The sequence below is a fragment of the Podarcis bocagei genome, assembly GCF_964188305.1.
Source record: "Podarcis bocagei genome assembly, chromosome: 14".
Lineage (NCBI taxonomy): Eukaryota > Metazoa > Chordata > Lepidosauria > Squamata > Lacertidae > Podarcis > Podarcis bocagei.
The window spans coordinates 14,850,080-14,875,344 of NC_138139.1; the positions used below are offsets into that span (position 1 = coordinate 14,850,080).

General features: G+C 42.3%; 1 protein-coding gene across 3 annotated transcripts in view; it reads left to right on the forward strand.

Annotated features, from left to right (window-relative positions):
• The window catches only part of SPPL2A (signal peptide peptidase like 2A), a 44,786-nt gene extending 20,492 nt beyond the window's left edge, over positions 1-24,294 (forward strand). The window contains exons 7-17 of one of the 3 annotated variants that reach the window (XR_014002004.1): positions 2,613-2,709; positions 5,991-6,092; positions 6,463-6,544; positions 7,845-7,919; positions 9,086-9,142; positions 9,471-9,524; positions 9,938-10,037; positions 11,652-11,729; positions 11,831-11,991; positions 17,957-18,055; positions 21,373-24,294. Coding sequence is in view for 2 of the 3 variants with exons in the window: in XM_081170046.1 (XP_081026172.1) it covers positions 2,613-2,709; positions 5,991-6,092; positions 6,463-6,544; positions 7,845-7,919; positions 9,086-9,142; positions 9,471-9,524; positions 9,938-10,037; positions 11,652-11,729; positions 11,831-11,991; positions 21,373-21,447 (881 nt within the window). In the remaining variant the exon portion in view is untranslated. The remainder of the gene's footprint in view (positions 1-2,612; positions 2,710-5,990; positions 6,093-6,462; positions 6,545-7,844; positions 7,920-9,085; positions 9,143-9,470; positions 9,525-9,937; positions 10,038-11,651; positions 11,730-11,830; positions 11,992-17,956; positions 18,056-21,372) is intronic. The other 2 variants (XM_081170046.1, XM_081170047.1) reach the window with 2 other exon arrangements.
• The last annotated feature ends 971 nt before the right edge of the window (positions 24,295-25,265 follow it).

Genomic DNA, 25,265 nt, shown 5'->3' on the forward strand with positions numbered 1-25,265 from the left:
TAGAGCTAGCCAGCTCATTCCCAAAATAATGGGAGCGCCTCCCAGGGTGGCCACATTAAACGCTATCAGTTCTGTGTGCCTTGCCACCCTCATTATCATTGGGACAGTCTGCAAGCGGACTCCTCCTCCCAACAACTCCCTGCCATCAATCGTGGTCACCTGCAGGGGGTTGCTTAAAGGGATGGTCTGTATCTGGTGTTCAGCAGCAAACTCCTTGCTCATAAAATTGCAGGAGCTGCCTGAGTCCAATAGCGCCTTTATTTTTAGGGGGTGCCCATTCTGCAGCTCTAGCGACACTTCAATCACTAGAGCAGGTCGAGGAGCTTCTGGCACGGGCACTTTCACTGCTCTTTGGCCTGGCTGCAGTGCCCCAATTGTGGCAACCAGGCGTTGGCTTTTACCTGCTCCTCTCCCCCTTCTTCTCCCCCCTCAACAGCTCCCACCATCCCTTGCCCTTCCTTCCTCTGGGGGCAGACTCTGGCAAAGTGGCCTGGCTGTTGGCAGAGATAGCATTTCCGGGGGCCCTTTCCCTCCTTCTTAGCTCCCTCGCTGGTTTTTGAAAATGCGCGCGCGCGCGCTGTTCCGATTTCCATCGGCTCTGCCGGCGGGAAAGCTGGCTCAGGAATGTCTGGAATGCGGAACTCCTTCCAACGTTCCCCTCTCCCTTCCCGCCTCTCCAAGGCTCTTGCCTCCTGCCGCGCTCCTATGGTCAGCGCAGATTTGGTCAGCTGATCCATAGACTCCGCCCTGGGGCTCCGTGCCAGCTCGTCTTTCACCCCCGAAGAAAGACCTTCTTCAAATAGCATTTGAACGGGTGCCGCCGATAAATCCCAACTCAGTCTGTGAATCAGCATGGTAAACTCAGTCCAATATTCACGGACAGATCGACTCCCCTGCTTACAAGCCATTAGCTGTCTGCGCACCACCCCTTCCTCAATATCGCTGGAAAACATGATATCCATTGCACGAAAGAACTTCATTGTGTCCTTTAGTATGTCATTGTGCGTTGCCATTAGGGGTCGAACCCAGTCTCTAGCCCCTTTCTCAAGATGCCCAATTACAAAAGCAACTCGCGATTCCTCATCAGGGAACTCATCGAACTGCACATTAAGGGCATATTGCATCTCTGTCCTAAAAGCATGGTAGTCCTTGGGGTCCCCCCCAAATTTCTGCACCAATCCTGGTACCTTTCTGGGGAATTGAGTGGCTCTCCCCTTCTTGTCTGCATCCTGAGCCCTTCTCTCCTCCAGCCTCGCCGTCTGCAGGGCCAGTTGAACCTCCAACGCTCGGTATCTATCTTCCAAGCTTGGACCAGCTCCAGCCCCTGCTCCTCCGGTTCCGGTTGGTTCGCTCATGATGCCTTCTTTTGCACAGGCAGCGTACAAAGACTGTCGGACTGCTGTGAGGGTTTGATTAGCTGCTTGTGCGTGAAAACGTGCTCCCTCAGAGTTTGTGTGCCCCCACAAACCTCTGTGTGTGACGGAGCTCCTCAGACATGTCTGCTCTAGTCACTAGTAGAGTCCGACAGTGGCTGCCTGCGGAAGCGTTTCCAGCAAAGAAGTTCCTTAACGGAAACGCGTCTCCTGGACTCACGGCGTGACAGTTTCCTGCGAGGTATGGGTCTCCCTATGTGAGACTCAGATACCTCCCCACTATTTTCGCTGGAAGCGTCCCTGAGCCCTCCCTCCTGCTCACATTCCCTCAGAGAATCACTCCTCCCCCTGCTGGTCCCTGCTTCAGCAGTTGAGTCTCTTTCATCCTGCCTGAGTCCCTCCACCACCTGATGCTCTGATGGCAGTTCCCTGACACATAAATCAAAATAGACAGACATAAAAATGTAATAACATCCCAGAGGAGGCAAGGTTACATTTCATACGCTACATTCCATATTGCTAAGAATAAAAAAAATAATTGTAAGTGATACGAGTGAGGTGAAGAAAATGAGGCAAAGGTATCTGTAAAAGGAAAGTAACATTTGAAAGAGCACAGGCGTGAATTCCAGATTTTCATAGATAACTGCTGAAAACCGGTGTTGTGGACTGGTATTGTTAATATAATTAATGAAATTCCACCAAGCCACATAAGGAGGGCTTTGCCCTGTATAACTCTTAAATTCAGTGTTACCACAATGCAAGGTCCAAAATTTCTAGGTTTTCCATTTTGAGCAATCGAAACTGCACAGCCATTGGTAAAAAGATTAGAAGCGCCTTAGCTCTGATGTCCATATTTATGTCTTCAGACATAATTTTCAGTGGTTCTGTCACAATGTCCGTAATTTCTTTACACTTCATTCCAAAAAGCATTAGCCAATGGACACTTCCACAGTCGGGGGCAGTACGCACCCTGCTATTGCAACCTGACCAGCACATGGGAGTAAAGTTGGGTGATATTTGTGAGATCTGAACAGGTGTCCTGCACTCGCATTATATTTATTTTAGGATATGTTCCCAAACAAGATACAGACTTTGCTGGTCTAGTGGTCCACATAGTCTTCCATTGTGCATCATCAATAATTCCATCCAGTTTAGCATGAACAATCTTTTTTTCCCCTTTGAATAATTTGTAATGGCATGCTTGTATCCAATGTATCCTTATTTTCCTTTTTTGTCCAGTGTATGCCGTCATCACAGTTTTCTGCCTCGCATCTGCATCAAGCCTGTTCAACTGTCTTCATGCCATAGTTAGAAAAATACCTTATGGGCAATGCAGGTACAGTCCATAACTCCATATGACTTTCCTAAATAGCTTTACGGCTAAGAAAAAATATGTTATATGGTCAGGCTTTTGGCTTGTAAAATGAATGTTTCCTCTTGTGTCTCACTTGATGAGTCGACTACCCAGTTGTCATCCTCTCACATCTCCACTTGCTCCCCTGATTCCATATCCTTCTGTTTCCCAACCTGCTGTTAGTCCCCTCTTCCACACAATTAATCTCTATATCTCCCTCTCCAACACCTCTTCCTCCTTTCCTCCTGCATGCAAATGTGCCCCTGTCTTCCCTATTCCTCAAAAATCCATCCCTTAACCCACCTTTCCTCTCCAGCTGCCACTCTTCTCCCCTTTGCCTCCAAACTCCAGGAGTGTACTGCTGTCTTGACTTTCTTTCCTCTAACTGTGCTTGGTGACTTCCTCCAATCCCGTTTACACCCTTTTCAATCCATTGAAGTTGCCCCCAGAAAAATCACTCCTTGCTGCAAAATCTAATAGTCTCTGTTCAGTTCTCATTCTTGTCCTTTCCTCTGCCCTTGATACAGATGGTCTGCTTTCCACCACCTCCTCCTGTTTGACTCCTTTAAGCCAGAAGTCTCTGTGATGTTGTCCTCACCATGTTCTCTTCCTATCTGTCTAATCATTATTTCAGTGTTTATGTAGGTGGAAGCTCATTTCCTGTTTTCCTTCTCTTTGCTGTGACTCAGAGAACTGTTCTTGGCTTTTTGCTCTTTTTTCTCAAAATCCTCATCAGTAGTTCCTATATGCACATGACACCCAGCTTTCTGTCTCTACTTCCTCACTCCAGTCCTACACCTCAGTCTGACCAGATTTCTGCTTGCATGTCATTACCCAAAACTCAATATGCCAAAGACTGGATTTCTCATCTTTCATCCCAAGCCCTTCTCTCCTTATCCATTGCCAGTGTTACCATATGCCTTGTTGATCAGGCATTCAGCCTAGGCTTTATATTATATTCCTCTCATTTGCTCTCCCTGTTCACTCCATTACCAAGGTTCATCACTTCTCTCTTTATCCCCTCAGCAGAAACTCTGCTTCATCTTCTGGCTGGCTGTTGCTAGAAAACTGCAACCTTCTCTTTCTTCTGTGGACTTGTCTTGGTCCCTTTAAGACAGGCTTCCTCAACCTTGGCCCTCCACATGTTTTGAGACTACAATTCCCATCATCCCTGACCACTGGTCTTGCTAGCTAGGGATCATGGGAGTTGTAGGCCAAAAACATCTGGAGGGCCGAGGTTGAGGAAGCCTGCTTTATGCTACTCTACTGCCACTGGGCCCATCACCTCCTGGCAAATAGAAGGGGAAGAAATGGAGGCAGTGAGAGATTTTACTTTCTTAGGCTCCATGATCACTGCAGATAGTGACAGCAGTCACAAAATAAAAAGACGCCTGCTTCTTGGGAGAAAAGCAATGACAAACCTAGACAGCATCTTAAAAAGCAGAGACATCACCTTGCCAACAAAGGTCCGTATAGTTAAAGCTATGGTTTCCCCAGTAGTGATGGAAGTGAGAGCTGGACCATAAAGAAGGCTGATCGCCGGAGAATTGATGCTTTTGAATTATGGTGCTGGAGGAGACTCTTGAGAGTCCCATGGACTGCAAGAAGATCAAACCTATCCATTCTGAAGGAAATCAGCTCTGAGTGCTCACTGGAAGGACAGATCCTGAAGCTGAGGCTCCAAGACTTTGGCCACCTCATGAGAAGAGAAGACTCCCTGGAAAAGACCCTGATGTTGGGAAAGATGGAGGGCACAAGGAGAAGGGGACGACAGAAGTCAAGATGGCTGGACAGTATTCTCGAAGCTACCAGCATGAGTTTGACCAAACTGCGGGAGGCAGTGGAAGACAGGAGTGCCTGGCGTGCTCTGGTCCAGGGGGTCACGAAGAGTCGGACACGACTAAACGACTAAACAACAACAACTGCCAAACCACCTTTCATGTCACTTTGATCACATGATGCTTCTCCTTTAAACCCCATCATTGGCTTCCTTTCAATTTCCAAATCCAACATGAGTTCCTTGCCCTTGCTGTCAGAGCCCTCCACCCTCTTATCTTATGTGTTTGGATCTGCCTGCCAGAACACCTACATAATGCCACCTCTTTCTTCTTCCAATTCCTTCTCGGTATGGCTAGAGACTGAGCTATGAATCAGGAAGTTCCTGTTTCACCTCTGCCATGAGTTCACTAGGTGACCTTAGGCAAGTCATTCCGTCAGCTGCTTCTCTTCCTCCCCTCCACTTCCCACCCAAACCTGCAACCTGGATAACAATATATATCGGGTCGCTGTGAGGGTTGCAACTTGATAATACACAGGAAGTGCTTTGAACACTCTGCAAGTATTAGAAGTTATTACTAGAGGAAACTGCAATATACCCGTATTTTTCACTCTTTCGCTCTATAAGATGCACCTGACCATAAGACGCACCTAGTTTTAGAGGAGGAGAACAAGAAAAAAAATATTCTCTCCCTCTCTGTGCAGCGCCTCTCCAGCAAAGCGGGAGAAGAAACGGAAGGGGCTCTGTTTCTCCTCCCACTTCGCTGAAGGGGCCATAGTTATCAACCTTCCCTTTTTTTGCGGGAAATTCCCTTATTCCAGCGCCGTTTCCTGCTGCTATCCCGGATTGTTAGATATCCCGTAGACTGTCCCCGGGACGGGTGAGGCTGCTGATCCCTTATTTTCGAGGCTGCTGATCCCTTATTTTCAAATCTGAAAGTTGACAGCTGTGGAAGGGGCGCTGCGTAGCTTTCCCTCTCTGCGCAGCACCTCTCCAGCAAAGTGAAGTCAGAACAGCAAGAGGGATCGCTGCGCAGCAAAAGCAGCAATCCCTCTTCCTGTTCTGGCTTCTGGGATAGCTGCGCAGCCTGCATTCGCTCCATAAGACGCACACACATTTCCCCTTACTTTTTAGGAGGGAAAAGGTGCGTCTTATAGAGTGAAAAATACGGTAGTGACTGAGTCCATTGGTCAGTATTGCCAGCTCACTGATTGTCCAGGGTTTCGGACAATAATCTCTCCCATTCCTACTTAGAGATGCTGAGGACCAAACCTGGGACTTTCTGCGTGGAAAACAGTTGCTCTGCCTCAGAGCTACGGCCCTTCCCCATACAAAAAATATACTTTGACTGGAATGCAAAACCCCCATAGAAAATTGCTCTGGATGATGCCTATAGCTGGCAAGCTGCCCTTGTTGGTATCTGTTGGAGAACTAGATGTATTATTTGCTGTATTTATAACATATTATTGTCCCGCTTTATTTTTAGGTTTCCATGCTGGGACAGATGCCTCGAAGTGAGACTCTTTTTTCTCGCTCTAATATGCATAACGACATCTGTTGTTTGGGCAGTGTTTCGGAATGAAAATAGGTATGTGAATAGTTCTCAGATTCAGAATTGAAATGATGAGAAATGCTAGCTTTGTTGCTTTCTAAATCTGTGTTGCCTTCAAAATATTTAGCTCAGGGTCCAAATCCTGCGTAGTCAGGCAGGCTTTTCCAGTCTCTCTTTCCATTTCCCCCTTCTGCTCTCCCCTGTCCACAAGCATATGATGCTATTGCATGAGCCTCTTTGAATCCTGGCCTTGCAGCTCAATCCTATACATTTTTGCATCAAAATTAATTGCACTGTTTTCAAGGGGGTTTAACCTGTATTAAGTGAGTTGAGGATTGCAGCTTTATGTGCAATATTTTGTCCCTGTGTTTTACTGCAACAATTGATTTTTTTGTTTTTGTTCTAGCTGGGTATGGATTTTGCAAGATATCCTGGGAATTGCTTTCTGCGTGAACTTTATTAAAACACTCAAATTGCCCAACTTTAAGGTACAGTAAGCTTTCCGTCTAGCTAAAAAAACACAAAGAACACCAATTTCAGAGAGTGTGTGCTGTGTTGGACTGCAGAAAAGGTTGAGTCAATTTTTGTAGCTTAAGCTATGGTTGGCTAGAGCATCTGATGGAAGTAGACTGTGTCAAATACAGCTCCCAAACCACATCAATTTCTTTTTAAAGTGCTACTCGCTCAATTTTTCAAATTGTGGTTTGAAGGGCTGGAAATGACCTTGTAGGCTCATGTGTTTATCCTGTTCCTCAGGCGCCATCACTTTCAGTTTCTTGTTTAGTCCTAACCATAGTTTGCCATGATGTTCAGATTGGCCAAGAATGATTTGTGTTTCCATCCAGACCATAACGACAAGCTGTGGTTAGCACTAACCAAGAAATTAAAAGTGAAGAGGGAAGCAAAAAAGAATGAACGAGCTTGCAGTTAGTTTTCAATCCTCTGGACAATATATGTTAAAGACATACGCTAGATTAAAAATCTAGTGGCAGGGTACACAATGTACAGTATGTGTGGATGTAATTCAAATAATTGGAAAACCAACTACCATTACAAAAATATCTGGTTCTAAGTTCTAGTCCTAAACATAAGTTTGGGAAGTGAAATAAAAAAATGTTTTGAAATTACTTTAGAATTTTATCTTATGGATAAAATAATTCTGTTTTCAAAATAAATTGCTAGTGTAAGCTGAATATTGTTTCTTGTATTGAATTGTATTTATCCTTTATACTTAAACTTTCTTTGATAACCACACTAAATGGTGGTTAATTCAAATATCAGTGGAAGCTTCCAATTTCCTCCTTATGGCCATGCTAGAGAAGAGGGAGATGCTTGATGCATTCTCTTAACACTAGCTAAACCATTGTTTAGCACTGTGTCCAAACTAAGCCAAAGTCTCAGCGTTATGGGCACAAGTTTAACGTGCCTGAGTGAAGGAAAGGAAATGACTTCTCTAGTGTTTTAATCTTACTTTCATGGGATCCTGACTATTGTTGGGTACCAACCAAACATGATTTAAAATAATCTTTCACTTTCGAAATGGTGGGTTATTGAGCTTTCTTGGCAACTAGCCATGAGTTTGTTCTAGCCATACAGTTCATACATAATACTAAGCCAGCTTTCACTCAGGTTTGTTTTGGTTGATACACACTGCTTTAAACGATGGTTTAGTGTTACGGGCAAATGTTGCCAATTTATTTAAATAGTATGATGTGATTGTGCTATTTTTGTAAGTGTTAATGACTGCTCATGAGCTTTATAAAAATAACTCTTTTTTTCATTCTCTAGTCATGTGTTATTCTCCTTGGTCTCCTTCTTGTATACGATGTATTTTTTGTCTTCATCACACCATACCTTACAAAAGTAAGTATGCAGGTTTATAACGATTTTTTTCATTAAAGCACACCAATATTGTACGTATTAAAGTGTATTTTTTATTTCTTTTTATTCTCAGGTTTATACATTTCATTAGTTTTACAGTCAATTTAACATTTCAAAGTTTGACTTCCTTCCCCCTCTTTCTGTGGTTCCTTAAATGTATTTTTTAAAATATCTCTTGCTTATCCAAATTCATTTAATTTGCTCATTTAATTATCTACTTTAAATATATACCAGAACCAGAAGCAGTATAGAGTGTGCATAGAAGGTTTGTTCCATTTCAAAGATCTGGGTAAAGAGAATTCTTTTTACCTTGTGCCTAAATGAGACCAACATGAGGGATAACTGAGCATCACTTGGTACTTAAATGCACCTGAAGAAAGACCTGACAAAATAGGAGACAAGTACTGTGAATCACTTGCATTTTAATATTTTAGAAATTAAAAAACCTGGATTCGAATGAGAGTGAATCCTATGATTATTCTGAGCAGTTCTAAAGTAAGCCATGAAGCCTTGGCTCTTGCAGAGTACAGTCTAGAGCCTTTGAGTGGCACTGTGATACCACAAACTTAGAATAACTTCCCAATGTTGTGTTCTGCGTAACTCCTGCAAGATAGGCTACAGGACCCCTAATTCTGATTGCCTTAAAGCAACAACCAAATTGCCTTAGTGGCCTTATTGCCGAAACACAGAGAGTAATGTTTGAAAAGAAAACAGAGTTAATATCCACGTTTGAAACTACTTCTTTTAACACACTGAAGTTCAAATTGCCTTTTCCATTGTTGGCGTCTGCTTTTGATTCTTCTGTATCTGGTGAAATTTTATTAAATTTGCACGGTTTCAAGCTTATTTGGAAATTAAACCTGCAGCAGGATTTATACCCAATACTGCTGCAGAAGTCAACTTTGGTTAATTCTGCTTTTCGAAAAAATTAGATCTCTTTCATACCGATCTGTACACTTGGGTTCATGAACCGATTCTGTTTTCTTTTTGTGCATTCTGTTTCACACGGAGTTGCTGAGGAATGTACTGCCAAAATACATTGTAAGAGGATTACATTAGATTCTGAATGTTTAAGAATATAAACAATTAAACCCATGTACTTGCTAGGTGAAGGATTCAGTATCACAATGCTCCATTTAAAATTTCAGAGTGGAGAAAGTATCATGGTTGAAGTGGCAGCAGGTCCTACGGATAGTGGTGAAAAGGTAAGCATGTAATCATTTGATAAAGACATAATTTATACTCATGCTATGTAAGGAATTATCATATTGTGTTTTCATAGCTGCTATTGAATTGAGTTTGCACTAACGCACAATCCGGTTAAAGTTTAGCACTTTGCTATCCTTTCGACTTTGGTTACGTGGGATAATGAAAGATGTCCTTAACTCTTTCAAACCAAAGGGAATATAAAGTGCTGCACTTGGCCTGAATTTTGCCCTAAATATTTACGTGCAACATGTTCACAGAATATAGCCATTTTTTCCGACTTTCTTTTAAAGTATTAAATGCTTGTTGACTTGGGTTTGATCCTAGAATGATGGAAGCTTGATGGAAGCCTCTGCTGGGCGGTCAGCTCCTCATGAGAAAGTAAGGATTGTATTTAAGATCCTCTGAAAAAGAATAGCATTTGGGATTGGTGGGAATCTCGACTCTCTGTCTCTCCCTTTCCAAATTTATTTATCCAGGGCCTGGATATCAGTGTTCCCCAACCACCCTTAAATTCAGCACTGTTTTTCTCATTTCACATGGTGCATTTTCTTAACATTCTTGTGCGTAGTTTGTCTGTTTGTCATCCATATGCATTGTCCTTTTGGTTTAGATGCTTGGTCGTCTTTTACATACTCAGTATCTTGGTTGCTGGTTTCTTAGATCAAGTCCTTTATAATCTGAAGTTCTATGTAAACTAGATGAGTAAATAGTTCTGCTGAATTTTAATGCTTCCTTTCTTCAGTGCCTTTTGGCGTTGACTTATGTGGGATTTTGAAAACACTCTTTTGCAGTTGCCAGTGGTAATCAGGGTGCCAAGGCTGGCATTCTCTGCAATGACGTTATGTTCAAGACCATTTTCATTACTTGGGTACGGTGACATTGCTTTACCAGGTAGGTGTCTTTTTTTTCATCAACTAAGATTAACTTGAAGGGACGCGGGTGGCGCTGTGGGTTAAACCACAGAGCCTAGGACTTGCCGATCAGAAGGTCGGCGGTTCGAATCCCCGCGACGGGATGAGCTCCCGTTGCTCAGTCCCTGCTCCTGCCAACCTAGCAATTCGAAAGCACATCAAGTGCAAGTAGATAAATAGGTACCACTCCGGCGGGAAGGTAAACGGCGTTTCCGTGCGCTGCTCTGGTTCGCCAGAAGCGGCTTAGTCATGCTGGCCACATGACCTGGAAGCTGTACGCCGGCTCCCTCGGCCAATAAAGCAAGATGAGTGCCGCAACCCCAGAGTCAGCCACGACTGGACCTAATAGTCAGGGGTACCTTTACCTTTAAGATTAACTCAGCATGATGACCAAATGGAAAAACAGAGAGTTAAGAAATAATTACGTAAAAAAAGACTTCTCAAATACCGTAGAACTGAATGTACTATTTTTTTATAACCGCAGAAGAATTTTTTAAACCCAAAATAGCTTGATGAATGAAAAGTAAACAAATAAATAATAAACTGCGTGAAAAAGATAATAGTGACTCTGGAAAAGAATGGGAACCTTTTGTAACTTATTCCCAGAAACAATGTAAAAGTATGGATTCTTTGGCAGGGTTTAAATAAACATATATAATGTAATTTACTGCCAGCCTAGCAGTTCGAAAGCAACAGATGGTAGGGATTTCATTCTTGTTTGCTACTTTTTCTTTTTGTGAGGATAGGCTTGGGCTAAGGTGGACAGCTGAAGTAGTAAGGAGCAGTGAAAAGAAAAGGAGAAAAATGGTTCAAAATGCAGGTTCCTATATTCCACAAAACTACCATAGTGCTGGTTGCTGAAAGACCCTTAATGAGCATATTGTAAATAAATTCCCACTGTAGGTTAAAAAGTTGTTCATCTTCTAAAATTAATTTTAAAAAATCAAGTCAGCCAAAAAAACCAGTACATGGTATCCCTTCTGAATGGATGATAATGATGATGATGATGATGATGATGATGATAATAATAAACACAGTACTCTATTTAGTTGCTCAGTGGTCACATTTTTAGAAATTTTCTGAAATATCAGTCGGAAACTTGATTTAAATTTGTGATTTAAGTTGGGCTTTTAAAATAGGGTGGTATATAAATTCAATATATATATATATATATAATCGTTATTTAAATCAGTGATTTAAATCAATCCATATTGCTGGTAGCTCCATGTGGGTGCTTGAATAAAGGTAGATGGAGCAAATCATGCCCTCTTTTAGCCTTCTAAAACAGTAGCTAAGGGTGTCTTCACAGAGGGGAGGGGAGCAAGGCCCCCAGCCCCTTTTGTAATCCTAGGACAGGCAACCCAGTCTCGGCCCTCCAGATGTTTTGGGACTACAACTCCCATCATCCCTAGCTAACAGGACCAGTGGTCAGGGATGATGGGAATTGTAGTCCCAAAACATCTGGAGGGCCAGGTTTGGGGATGCCAGTTCTATGATTTCCTATTCATTAGTATAAGAAGAGGGGATAGTGATTTTGCTGGCTTCGTTTACTTCCGGACAAATATTTCTGACCTATAATTTTGTGTTTTTTTAGGTCTCCTGGTGGCCTATTGTCACAGGTTTGATGTTCAGACAAGCTCTTCCTCTGTGTATTTCATTACTTCGACGATAGGTAAACAACTCTAATTCTTAATGGGGCTATATCTACAGTGGAGCCATGAACATACTAGGTGTATGTTACTCAACAGCTCTCTTGTTCCTCTCTTTCTACAGCTTATGCTATTGGCATGTTGGTCACATTTGCGGGCCTGGCGCTAATGCAGATGGCACAACCAGCCCTTCTCTATTTAGTGCCGTGCACACTAATTATGGCCACGTTAGTTGCTTTGTATCGCAAAGAGATGAAAAAGTTCTGGAATGGCAACAGCTACCAGGTAGGCACAGTGCATTTTGGTCATTATGTGTTTACTTTGTCCATTAAAAAAAACCATACAGATGGCACACCGATGCTGACATCACACAAATACTTCTGATTCATACATTTTTAACAGATGGATGCTTTTGGAAGACGTAGCTCTTGCATGTTACATGATACAAAATAGGGAACTGAGACAGTCTTTTTTTGTTCACGTTTTGAATTTGCATTTATTTGAACACCTGGCCCTTCCCTAGACTAATAATTGTTTAGTAACAATAACAGCTTGCTTTTGTGTCTCTTTCTTTAGGCGTAATATAGCCAGGTGTAAAGAAAAATAGGAGGCATTTTCCTTCCCTATAGTGAAATTGACAAAGGCCTAGTTCTTATTGAGATCTGTGTCTGGTCCGTACCATTGCAGACTGCAGGTGGGGGCTCACATGGCTTGAGTGCTCCTTCATTCAGAAATATTCCCTCCAGATAGAAAGGTAATGTGTTAGGGTTCAGGTTTATATAGTTTTCTTCGCGGAGGACTTTCTTTTTCTTTTCTTTATTTGTTCCGTTCTGTACTGCCTCAGATTGAAAAGATTCTAGCCAATTTGAAATGCAAAATCCATAAAATAAAACAACCATAGAGTGGCAAATAAAAATAAAATGACAGTCAAAAGTCAAGGGTTTAAAGGAGCCGGGATGTTTAAAACGACTGGTTTGAATAAAAAGATTTTTTGCCTGTTGTCTAGAAGGTGTGTCCAACGCTAGTCCTACTCAGAGCAGATCCATGAAAATTAATGAACCCTATTCAACCCATGGAGTTTTACCCAGCACCAGCTTTGCTAAGAAAGGCATTTCACAGTTGGGTCGCGATTGTTGCAAACGTCCTTTCTCTGGCTGCAACATCGCTCCCTTCTGTTTTGAAGTGTAGTTGCAGCAGGGTGTTGGCTGATGACCGTAATGTGCAGGCAGGTTGGTGTGGAAAGAGGTGTTCCCTTAAGTATTTTGGTTCCAAGCCATTTATGAGTGTGAAGGTAAGCACCAGGGACGCGGGTGGCGCGGTGGTATAAACCACTGCGCCGCTTAGACTTGCCAATCAGAAGGTCGGCGGTTCGAGGCCCCGCGACGGGTGAGCTCCCGTTCGGTCCCAGCTCCTGCCAGCTTAGCAGGTTGAAAGCACACAATGCAAGTAGATAAATAGGTACCGCTCCGGCAGGAAGGTAAATGGCATTTCTGTGTGTTGCTCTGGTTTTGCCAGAAGCGGCTTAGTCATGCTGGCCACGTGACCCGGAAAAACTGTCTGCGGAAGTGGACAAACGCCAGCTCCCTCGGCCTGTAAAGCGAGATGAGCGCTGCAACCTCAGAGTCGTTTGCGACTGGACTTAACGGTCAGGGGTACCTTTACCTTCACCTTTAGGTGGGCATCAGAACTTGGTGGGCTTTGAAGCAAATAGGTAGCTAGTGAAGTTAGTCTGAACCCCAAGCTGAGCTGTGCGATTAATCTTAACTATGATTTGTTTGAAACCATCCAACTACAAACCATGGATTGTGGAGCTGCCTTATTTCAACAAAGAATACGTCAAAATGCAATTTAGGAGCTAGTTGTCATGCTAAGCTGTGGATAATTCACATTGGGAGTAAAAGCTTGCAAACTCCTTCCTGCTGCTTGACCTCAAGCCCAAGGCCCACCTTGGCAAATTCCTATCCCAGTAAACTGTAGTTTATTGTGGTGTCCAAACGCAGCCAATGAATCATAGAATTGTAGAATTGGAAGGGATCCCGGGAGACATCTAGTCCAACCCCCTGCAATGCTGGAATCTCAACTGAAGCATCCATGACAGGTGGCCATCCAACCTCTGTTTTAAAACCTCAAATGAAGGAGAATCTGCCACCTTTCAAGGGAGTCTCTTCCACTGTTGAACAGCTTACAGCCGGAAGGTTTTTCCTGATACAGATCTTTTTGCTAGGGGATATTAAATCCAGAAGCCTCGTCCTACACCTCTCACTGCTGCTTTTAATGGCTTGGTTGCAGTACTAGTGGCTGCCATGTTCTAGGAACGCACAGTACTAAAATATAAGACCACAACATGCTACTAATCATGATGGCTATGCAACTGCCATGTTCAAAGGCAATATGCCTCTGAATGAATGAATATCTGTTTGGTTATTGGTTAGTCGGCTGATGAAGCAGAAAAATTGCAAACTATCTAGTGAAGACTGATCCTTCTTTCCATATTTAGAACGTCAACCAAAGAGGTTCAGCTTCATCCAGTGTGTGCTTTATAGACCTTTTTAAATACAGCTTTTATGACATCCCGTATGAGTTCTGATTCCCAGAGTCTGTGTGCGTCAAGGAAGCTCTGGTTACTGTCTTTTCAGAGAGTACTCAAGCATAAAATTCTTTGGATTTGAATGATGTTTTTGCCTTTGTTCGCTACCGAAGTTTGCTCTAAATACTTCAGCCCTAGTTCCTAGCTAACAAAAGACCACTCATACCTCAATAAGAAGCTTCATTATTGAGAAGTATTATGTTGCCATAGTGATTGTTTCGTATGCTTTTCTCGGCTAGCTCCTTTTTGAAGGATTAAAATTGCTCTGAACTTTGGACCTTTGTGTCAGCTTGACTTCCCTTGGAATGAAAAACGCAGACTTAAAATTTGGGAATCTGAGTGCAGTTCAAATATTGTGCGCAGATTAATGAGACCGTTGCTCCGGTCTTGATGCACGCAGTTTGAAGAATTGTTCTCATTATATTGTACTTCCATCTATCTTGACCTTCAGAAAAAGTGGTGAGGTATATACATTGATTGTGTGGCTCAGCAAGCTTCAACATGCTTTATGTCATGAGACTTAAAGGCATTCATGTACATTTTTTTAAAGGGGAAGAGGGACAGCACTTCAATATTGTTTGTGCTCTCTCCAGATGGATTGTAAAGATACTAAGTCCATTTTTTTAATTAGGCATATAGGAAGTGTTATACTGAATCTGATCACTGGTTTATCTCACTCACTCACCAGGAGTGGGAGACTTTTTTGGCTCCACAGGCCAGATCCATATCAGGATCTGCCTCCCGGCTCTAATTTGTTGCTATTCACCTGGCAGCTCAAATAACGTCAGGTGGCTTGGTGCTTTGAAAACCACTTTGCATTGAACCAGCTGATAAAACGAAGGGGAAAAACCTCAGTCACCTGCAAGGTGCTGTGAAGTCCTGACTTCAGAGTGCAGCAAAACTGAACAGGTTTGAGAGACTTCCCTACGGGGATCTGTTTTGCACACCCAAAATCAAACTGGATGGACTTCTGCTCACATCAGCTGTTAACACAGGGATGTTACTCCTGCTCAGCACTAGGTTTGGGTGCACAAGCGAGCTCTCAGCAAGGAGCTGTTATGTGTATCCAAATCCAAACCTCGCACCAGCTGATTGCACTAACCCAGCACTAAGCAGGGCTGACTTCTCTGCCTATTGGCTGATGCGAGGGAAGCTCAATTCTGCTTGATTATATAATAATATAATAATAATAATTTATTATTTATACCCCGCCCATCTGGCTGAGCTTCCCCAGCCACTCTGGGCGGCTTTCAGTCAAGTGTTAAAAACAATACAGCATCAAATATTAAAAACTTCCCTAAACAGGGCTGCCATCAGATGTCTTTTAAAGAGAAGATAGCTGCTTATTTCCTTCACATCTGAAGGGAGGGTGTTCCACAGGGTGGGCACCACTACCAGGAAGACCCTCTGCCTGGTTCCCTGTAGCTTCACTTCTTGCAGTGAGGGAACCGCCAGAAGGCCCTCGGCGCTGGAACTCAGTGTCCGGGCTGAACGATGGGGGTGGAGACGCTCCTTCAGGTATACAGGACTGAGGCCATTTAGGGCTTTAAAGGTCAGCGCCAACACTTTGAATTGTGCTTGGAAACGTACTGGGAGCCAATGCAGATCTCTCAGGACCGGTGTTATGTGGTCCCGGCGGCCACTCCCAGTCACCAGTCTAGCTGCCGCATTCAGCTCTCTTGCGCATCTGGACTGAGTAAGAGTGACCTACCGCATCTCTGCCGATGCATGGGAGTACAGTCCTGCTTTGCACAAAATTTCAGAAGCTCCCGGCAAACAGCTGGCCGTTGGGCACTTTGGAAGCTGCACAAGGGGATGTGACGGGTGCTGCCTATTGGCTGAAAGGGGCTTCACAGATGCTGCCAAGGACTGCTCTTACCTGCACCATACCTGGCATCAGAAAGGCCTTGCAGGTCAAATGAAGAAGCTGGCAGGCCAAAACTGACAGTGTATGCTGCCTGGCAGCAGCTCTCAAGGTTTTCAGACAGGGTCTTTCTTCACCCTACTTGGAGATGATGAAGAAGAGTTTGAATTTGATATCCTGCTTTATCACTACCCTAAGGAGTCTCAAAGCAGCTAACAATCTCCTTTTCCCTTCCTCTCCCACAACAAACACTGTGAGGTGAGGGAGGCTAAGAGACTTCAGAGAAGTGTGACAAGCCCAAGGTCACCCAGCAGCTGCATGTGGAGGAGCGGGGAAGCGAACCTGGTTCACCAGATTACGAGGCCACTGCTCTTAACCACTACACCACACTGGCTCGCATTGAACCTGGGGCCTTCCGGGTGCAAAGCAGATTCTCCACCCCATTCTAAACAAAGATCCTGAGCGAAGTGAATTGATTTATTATTGTTGTGTGATAGATTTTTTTTTTTTTGGTTGAAAAGTAGAATACAGATGGAAATAATAACAGAATGGAAACAGTTCCCCCATCTCGAAATGCTGCACGGCAAACATTCTGTGCCATTCACGCTCCCAGCGGTGGCACAGCTGAGGCTCATTTAAGGCTTCTCTGCAAGTTCTCTGCAGGGTTGGATCAGGTCCCAAATGTGCAGTGTAAAATGTGACTGTGCTTGAGTTAATACTCACATGACACAAGCTTTCTAGAGTCAGCTCTCCCTAGAGAGCTTTTTACTTGTTTTGCACTGTTCTTCTTGTGTATTAAAAACAAGTGGCTCTCACCAAGGCAATGAACTCCTCAAGAATATGCTTGTCACAAGGCATAATAAGCAGTAGTATTGTACCTGAGTAAAACTCCATTTCCCCCCCACATCAGCCCTGTTCATAAAGAGAGGTAGTTAGCACATACTCTCCTGAAACCTTGGTAGAAAGGTTTGTGTCAGGAAGACCTTGTTCAAATAAGTGTAATGTTGCTTCTAAAACATTGCATACTTTATTTTTTCCATCAGGGCAGAGGTGTATGGAGGCCTGAGACTTCCTTTCCTTTCTGACAGGATACAGAAATGAACGTCTGGCCCAGGGCCTTAGTTGCCTGTTGACCTTGACTTTTGTCGGGTTTCTCCAAATCAATGTTATTCAAACCTTTCAAGGTCATATCTAAAGCACTATTATACCACTTTAACAGACACGGCTCCCTCTCCCCCAAGAATCCTGGGAACCGTAGTTTGAGTGCTGAGCGCTGTTAAGAGACCCCCGTTTCCCTTACAAAGTTACAATTCCCAGAGTGTCTTCACCAGCACTTCCTCTTCCCAGGGATCTCTGGGAATTGCAGCTCTGTGAGGGGAACAGCAGGTGCCTCCTAATAACTCTCACCGTCCTTCTCAAATTGCATTCTCCAGGACTCTTTGGGGAAGCCATGACTGTTAAAAAGTGTGGTGCAGATATGGTCACAATTAGAGTTAGTTGACCGGCATGCTCCCACAGCCTAGGTGCCATATTTTGCACCCGTCTGGTCTTAAGGATACCAGGAACAACTGTACCTCTTCCTGTAGCAGAATGTGGTCCCATCCAGAACAGGTAATGTCTTCAGTTCCCACCTGTCCAAATTTCCTTCCATTTTGTTGGAACTCAGCCTTAGCTTACGGACCCTTATCCAGCCCACCTCTGTGTTCAGGCACCAGTCCAGGACTTTCACAGCTTCTTCTGAATAGTGCAGTACAGAGAATCAAGAGATTAAATTGTGCGTGATTTATGTTTTATTCTAGACTGAGCCGGCATTAATAACAACGCCTCCAGGCGAGAGGGCAGCCTGATAAGTCAGCCTAAGTGCCAGTGAAGGGACTAGTTGAGGACCGCATTTTGAGGCTTGTATTTAATTTGCACTGTTGTTTTGTATTTATTTATTTGGATTGAATGCACACCTATAGTCGTTAAGAGTGCCCCGTTACTCGCCTCGACAGCATAAAATAGCTATTCTGAACAGTTTCAGTGATGTAAATCAGAACCTATTCAAGATGTGGACTGGTTAGGTTGCTGCTTTGTTCTGCCTCCTATTCAGCCCTGCCTTCACAATGACACCATCATGTGAATCAGCCCAAGAAAGCATAGAACTGTTCAGAAAGCCTTGTGGGAATGATCTATATTCTTAATGGGTTAAAATCCTGAAACGGAAGTGGAGGTGTTGGCCACACTCCAGTGTCTCAGCTAGACTTGAACTCGGTTCTGCAGCATATATAAATTATGCAGCTTTAACATGTCCTTATTTTATACAATTTACTTCCGCTTGGCATGAAAAAAAGACCATGAAACTATGACCTCTAGAAACGCTACCCACAATGTCCATGGTATCTTTGAGAAAAGTCACCAATTACCCATTTTTTTCAAGCCTGTGTTGAAATTCCTAGAAGGAATTTTGTAACTGAACATGAAAGCTGGTTCATGGGGTGCTGATTTCAGTTCTCAGTACAGTTCTGCATTCTGTGGTTCTGCAGAACTGGGCAATCCACATCCGTAGCTCAATTAAACAAAACATCCCCCCCACCCGCCCAAACTACGTGGGTGTGTTTTGTTGATGTGTTTAAGTTTTAGCCATCATCTGATCATCCTCCAGCCTACCTATGTTTATTTTTGGCTGGAGTTGGCAGCGTGACTTCTCAGCCTGCTTTGTGTTTCAGTCCTGCCAGTACGAGAGTCCAGTGACATTAGATTAGATGTCATTGTGCAGCCAAAATCTGCTCTTCAAATAAGACCAGTGAAGTGCTTATCTCCATAGGCCTGTTTGTACTGTCTTCCAAATATGTATGGTATTAGTTCAGAGGGCTGCATGTACCCAGGATTCTCAAGCATGATCTTTCTGCACTGTTCCCTGAGGTATGCAAGCAAATGTTTTCCTTCTGAACAACACTCCTTGGCCATCCGTTTGGTAGCTTTCCTTAAAATTGCCACTGTCGATCTTAGCCTGATTGTAGAAAGGAATTTTGCAGATTGGCATAATTTTGAAAGGTAGAACGAAATCGATGAACCACTTGCTTTTGAATTTCATTTTGACAAGCCCATTGAGTTTTTGATCCGGGTTGAATGGTTAGCTTCCACATGGGGAAGTCACAAGAATTGGGATAGAATTATATTCTTGTGTTATGGAAATGGGGTTTTCTGGTTACTTTCAATGCCGTTTTTCTTTCTTTCTCCAGCTTGCCCATTGGAGACAATGGAGGAATCTCAGCCTTTATGGCAGCAATGATTGGGACAGCAGTGTGGTCTCTCGCTTGCAAAAAAATAAAAAAAATTTAATTAGTAGCAACCAAGCTAGGAGTTCATGAGTGGGTCTTACTTTATGTGGGAAATGTGATTGATTTTAGTTTTTAAAAACTAAAGGTTTTAGTTTTTAGTTTAGTTTAGCCTTAAAACTAAAGGTAAGCCAACTTGTTCCATATGTGACAAAGAGAAGCCACACAATTACTGGCATAGTCCATACTTTTGCTTCCTAAGGCGGCATCATGTAGAAAGAAGCCTCCCAGTTGTTGTAGTGGCTCTGTTTCTAAGGAGCTGTACCTCTGTTGCCTGCTTTCCAGCATTCACCGTGCTTTGGACAAGGAGAGATGTTGTTTACACACCCTCATGGCTGTGTTGTTTTTCACTCTCCCTTTTTTTTCTGGCGGGAACAAGAAAATGAAATGGGGACAAACTGTGGTTGCCTCTTAGCTAGTTTTGGACCAGCAGCTCCTCAGATGCTTGTTTCCCCACGATATGTTGTTAAGAGGCAAAAGTATGAACTGGACTGAATATTCAAATCCCTCCCCAGTGGCACATGTCTGGATTCTGAGACGATTCTCCTGCAGGTCAACTGCAGACTGAAACGGCTTCACACTTGGCTCTGACCCAGCGTACAATAAATAGCAAATCCTGGCTCTGAACGGGCAACATGACTCAAGTCCACTCTACTTCCGTACGTTTAAAAAAAGTGTTATGAATTACTGCACATAGGAAAATACTTGACTCATTAAAAACACATGCCTTGCTTGCCGAAGTAATTGATGCAAGGCAATATTGCCTTAAGCTCTTCTCTGTTCTTTATTTGCAATGTGAATGGCAACCTATGTCACTCATATCACACAAGCATAGCTAACCTAAATGGCTTTTATTTTATATTAACACCCAGCTACCAAGTTGGCCCAAATGTGGGTTTTTTTGCCTCTTTTGATTGCAGACTTCCTGGCAGATATATTAATAGATAGTGTAAAAGCCCTTTTTGATGAAATCATTCTTAGTTCTTGTTTTTCCATTAGCAGTAGACAGACATTTGCCCACTGCAAGGAAAATAATGACCCATGCTAACTATTTACTTTCTGGGGAGTCGTGGGTTTTCAATTCCTGTTTCCATCCCCTGCCCCTCCAACCCAAAACTCTAAATCATTTGCAAACTTTTTTAAACTGGACAGCTTTCCCTCCTTTCAGATTCAGTGTGGAACAGTCAGGGGTTAGCATGACAACAAGGATGCATATCTCATAGCTTAGATGATATATTAGGAATCCATTGTGTGATGTTTAGTAGTTGTAGGGAAGTATGAAGATTTGCATCACACTTTTTCTAATTTATGTAGTTATCTGCTAATTTTCTATATACCCAGTGGCTTTAGACATGTGAGTAATACATCCTTTTCCTTTCTGCTGCCTAGCCGGGTTGGTTTTTCAAACACTTCCAACATTTAGGGGGTTTATCTGAACTATCTTAACTTCTGTAGTCCACTCTTTTAGAATCATTCATTCATTCATTCAGCCTTTATTGGCACAATCTTTTAGAATATTGTAGTCTGATGAAGGAGCTGCAAATTTTCTGCTGAAGATTTTCATCAACTCAGTCACTCTCACACTGTAATGTACTTCTTGGAGCAAGGGAGTAGCCAGTTTCCATCTTTATTGCAGAACCTTCCATCAGCACCTTCCTACAGAACAGGTTTTCAAAAACCTATAGGAAAATTTCTAATGTGCACTTGTGGGTACATTAGACTGCAGCCCAGGACATAGGATGCATTCTTTAGTTAGATTTTTTTAATTTCTTTGTTTGCTGCCCAAGCTTGGTTCAGTTAAATACCCTTGTATCTATTACATAATCATTGTAACAGTTGCTACGAAAGAGTGCGCATAGATTTTATTGCTAATAGTGTACTTGGTCTATTATCAGGTGATGGATCCCATGGATTTCACTACAAATGAAGAAAACTCGACGAGAGCCAACGAACAACGTGAAAGACAGTAACAGGGCACCTAAAATAATGTATTAAGATGTTCTAGTCAAATATAATAAGAGACTGGTCTAATTTTTAAATTGGAATGTTTCTTACAATTTATTATGAAAAGAATTGCCTTTTTTTACACTTGCACATATATTTTTGTGAAACGTTTACTGTTGATGATGCTATCACATAAAGCTCTTATTTTTTCAAGTGCCAAACTAGATTCAATAAACCCTGTGCCTTGTTTACTTCAAAAGGTAAACAGATGAAACAGATAGTATTTTTTACATATTGTCCAACTTGCTGCTGTGTATAAGACTCTCTGACTTAATACTTCTTTAAAGGTGTCTAGCTGCGGAGTGGCAGAATCTAGAAGCATTTTGCACAGATTCTTTCTGTAGCAGTGAATAAAGAATTATAATTTGGTTGGACCATAGGTAACAGTGCAATTGTAATAAGGCATGGATTGCCACAAACACAGTGTGAAATATGAATGGTTGAGGGTTAAAATGAGATGGTCTCATCATAGCCTTTTAACTTAGTTATTGTTGAAGATGGGCAGTTCTTCCACTTCTATCACAACTGAGTTTTGACTCGGTTTATATTCTATCTTTTCAAGCGGGTTTATTTTCTCTGCATAGTTGTGTGAACAGCAAAACAGTTTAAAATAATAAACATAGAACCAAGAAAACAGAAATGCTCTCCTTTTATTTTAGAACCTCAATTAATGTTTAAAAAGCTTACTTCCCATGCCAGGGATTCAGGATTCTTTTTGAAAATGCCATTAACCCCTTGTTTCAGTAAGGAAGTAGGTCACCAATAATGATTGTTCATCGGCTATTATTCATAAATGGCTATCCTGCTCTAGAGGAAGAAAATGTATGAAAAGCAAATGTAGTGTTCATCCTTATTGTCACTTTGGATTTGGAAAATATTTCACAACTATGACAGCATCTTCAAAATCTTTCTTTTTGAAAGCTGTAATGAAGAAAAAGCGCCCAAGTTTGAACAGGCACACATTTTGAAACCAAAGATACTTGGAGGATTCTGCAACAGACTGTTGGCAATGCCTTAGCCGCAGTTCAGAAGTAGCCAGAAATCATGAACCTAATGAGGAACCTAACCTCTTTTATGAACCAGAAAAGGAGATGGGGATGTTGTGATTTTAAATAAATCGCGGTTTCCTTTGATATCTGAACTTGAGGAACCGTGGTTTGTTTAAACTGGTGAGAACAAGCCAGGATCTGAAAGCAGGGTTTGATTCTGGCTTCTTTTCACTAATCATAGTTTAAAGAAGGCGCAGTTCCTCTAGTTCCAATGTCTAAGGAAATAGATTTGGATAAAATCAGAAGCAGGAGCATTCAAGAGGAGGAGAAGGGGAGGAATTATCTTCAGGACCAAGACTCACTGTGGCTTGTTAATGCAGCAGAATTCCGTGGCTTCATCTTACATTTGAAGGCCTTATTCTGCAAAGCAGTTTAAATGTCCCATCTACCCCTTTTCAAAATGATTCAGTACTTAGAAGACCTCCCTCTCAGGTGTTTTCCTCCATGTCGTAGTAATCAAATGGAGGAAGAAAATGGGGCCTTACCAGCTAGCCTCACTTTTGTAGCCTTGGCCTGCTATGTGTGGCCAGTGGAGCTGCAGGATAAGGGACATGGCCGTGCGTTCCTCTTCTACAGAAGAATCTAATTTTCTTAACTGCGGGCACAATCTACCAATACCTTTCTCCTACATAAGCTCCACAGCAATGAACGGAAGCTTGACAGAACTACCTTTGTAATATTCCTCCTTTACCTCCGGGGCATTCCCAGCAGAGAGAGATCTTTAATGATGGACATTTTTCATTATCCGAAGCTCGCCCACAAAAGACTAATTGATACAGGAGATGCATTTGAAGTAACCATGGCCACAAAGTGGCTTTCGGATTGGTGATTTACCAATCAGGTTTACAAGCCTGGGAAACTTGAAGCGATAGCCGCTGAGCTGTCTCATGCCATCCCAAAATATGAGCCGTCAGTTTTAAGTTATTGTTTAGTCAACTAATTCGAACACCGGCAGATTTAAGATCTTACGCTGATTGTAGTGAACAACAGAATTAGCCTGAAACATCCAGCTACATTGTGGCCACAGAAGGCGTTTCTCCCTTAAAATGGCCTCTGACTTGGAGGGGCCAAGCCCAAATCGTAGTTAAAACTAACTAGTTTTATTTCGAGTCATGAATGCATGCAGTGAATATGAGAATTTTCTTAACCTGCCTTAAAAAATTGGGAATATAAGAATCTGTCTTTTTACATTACTTTGATGCTGTGTAGATGTAAAATTAAGATTGAGAATCTTACCTGTAGAGGAATATCTCATTTAATCATTTCTAAACATTGCTTGGATTATATTCTGCAAGACGTACAGTAAATGAATTTTTGGGCAGGATGCTTATCATCAACATATACTTTTGCTTTTTTTAAGGGGTCTGTTTGCTCAAGTCATGATTAATATTCAAGGAGTTCTCATGTGCTGGAATTGATTTCAGGGTGTTAACAATATTTGCTTGGATTATTTTTTAAAAAGGATAGTTTAGCTATCATCTACTGAATAGGATGCTATTAATCTAGTTAAACAGGACTGGTGTTGGAAGCTTTGACTAGAAAAATTAAATGTTTAAAAAATTGGTTGATTTTCTACACTTTATGAGCCTTAATAACAATAACATATTGCTTAAATCATAATGCCATTTACGATAACGATCATTTCTGATAACAACCTTCTTTCTTGCTTTACCTCTGAAACATTGTACATTAATGTTTTTAAGAATGTTATAATTTAGAATATTTGGTATTTAATAAACTTTTCAAAACAGGTTGAGTACCATACCATTCTTGTATTTCTTTCCTGGATTAAACATTAAATGAAGGCCTGGTTCACATAAACAACACAAATAAAGCGGTACCATGTTCCCTATTTAGTTGCTTTTTGGGCTGTTGTTGAGGACTTTTCTGTTCCAGTCAACTTTTAAAATGCGGTTATGTTTTAATATGCTGCTGCTGACTTTGAATGTTTACTTTAAAAAAATATTGTGTTCCTTTTTTTAATGCCTAACTACATATTTTGGTCACTATTGATTTGTTTTAATTTTGTTGTGATACATTTTTTTTCATAAACAGCTTCCAAGAAGCATGGTTAAAAATAATCTACTAAACAGAATCGGATATAAAACTATTCAGACTGCAAATACGGAATTACATGGCCAGATGCATCCTATATGGGAAGAAATATCGGTGCATGTACAAAACCTGGGAGTTACTGAAATGCAGAACAGATGTGAGAGATACCCTTTCATTTCCTGTTTGTGTGAGCCAAGCCTAATATTCCAGCAGCAGCAGTCAAGGAGTATATGCATGACTGTGTATACACCCTGCATAACTTCCCTCCAGAGAATCCTAGGAACTGTACAGTGGTACCTCGGGTTACATACGCTTCAGGTTACAGACTCCGCTAAGCCAGAAATATTGCCTCGGGTTAAGAACTTTGCTTCAGGATGAGAACAGAAATCGTGCTCCAGCAGCACAGCAGCAGCAGGAGGCCCCATTAGCTAAAGTGGTGCTTCAGGTTAAGAACAGTTTCAGGTTAAGAACGGGCCTCCGGAACGAATTAAGTATTTAACCCGAGGTACCACTGTAGTTTGTTATGGGTGCTGGGAGTTGTAGCTCTGTGAGAGGTACATTACACTTCCCAGCATTTTTTGGGGGGAAGCCAAGTGCTCTATGTGTGCTTTAAATGTATGGGGTGCATGCAGCCAGGAAGACTGAAGCCTTGAAGAAGGTGCATACAAATGTACCATTCT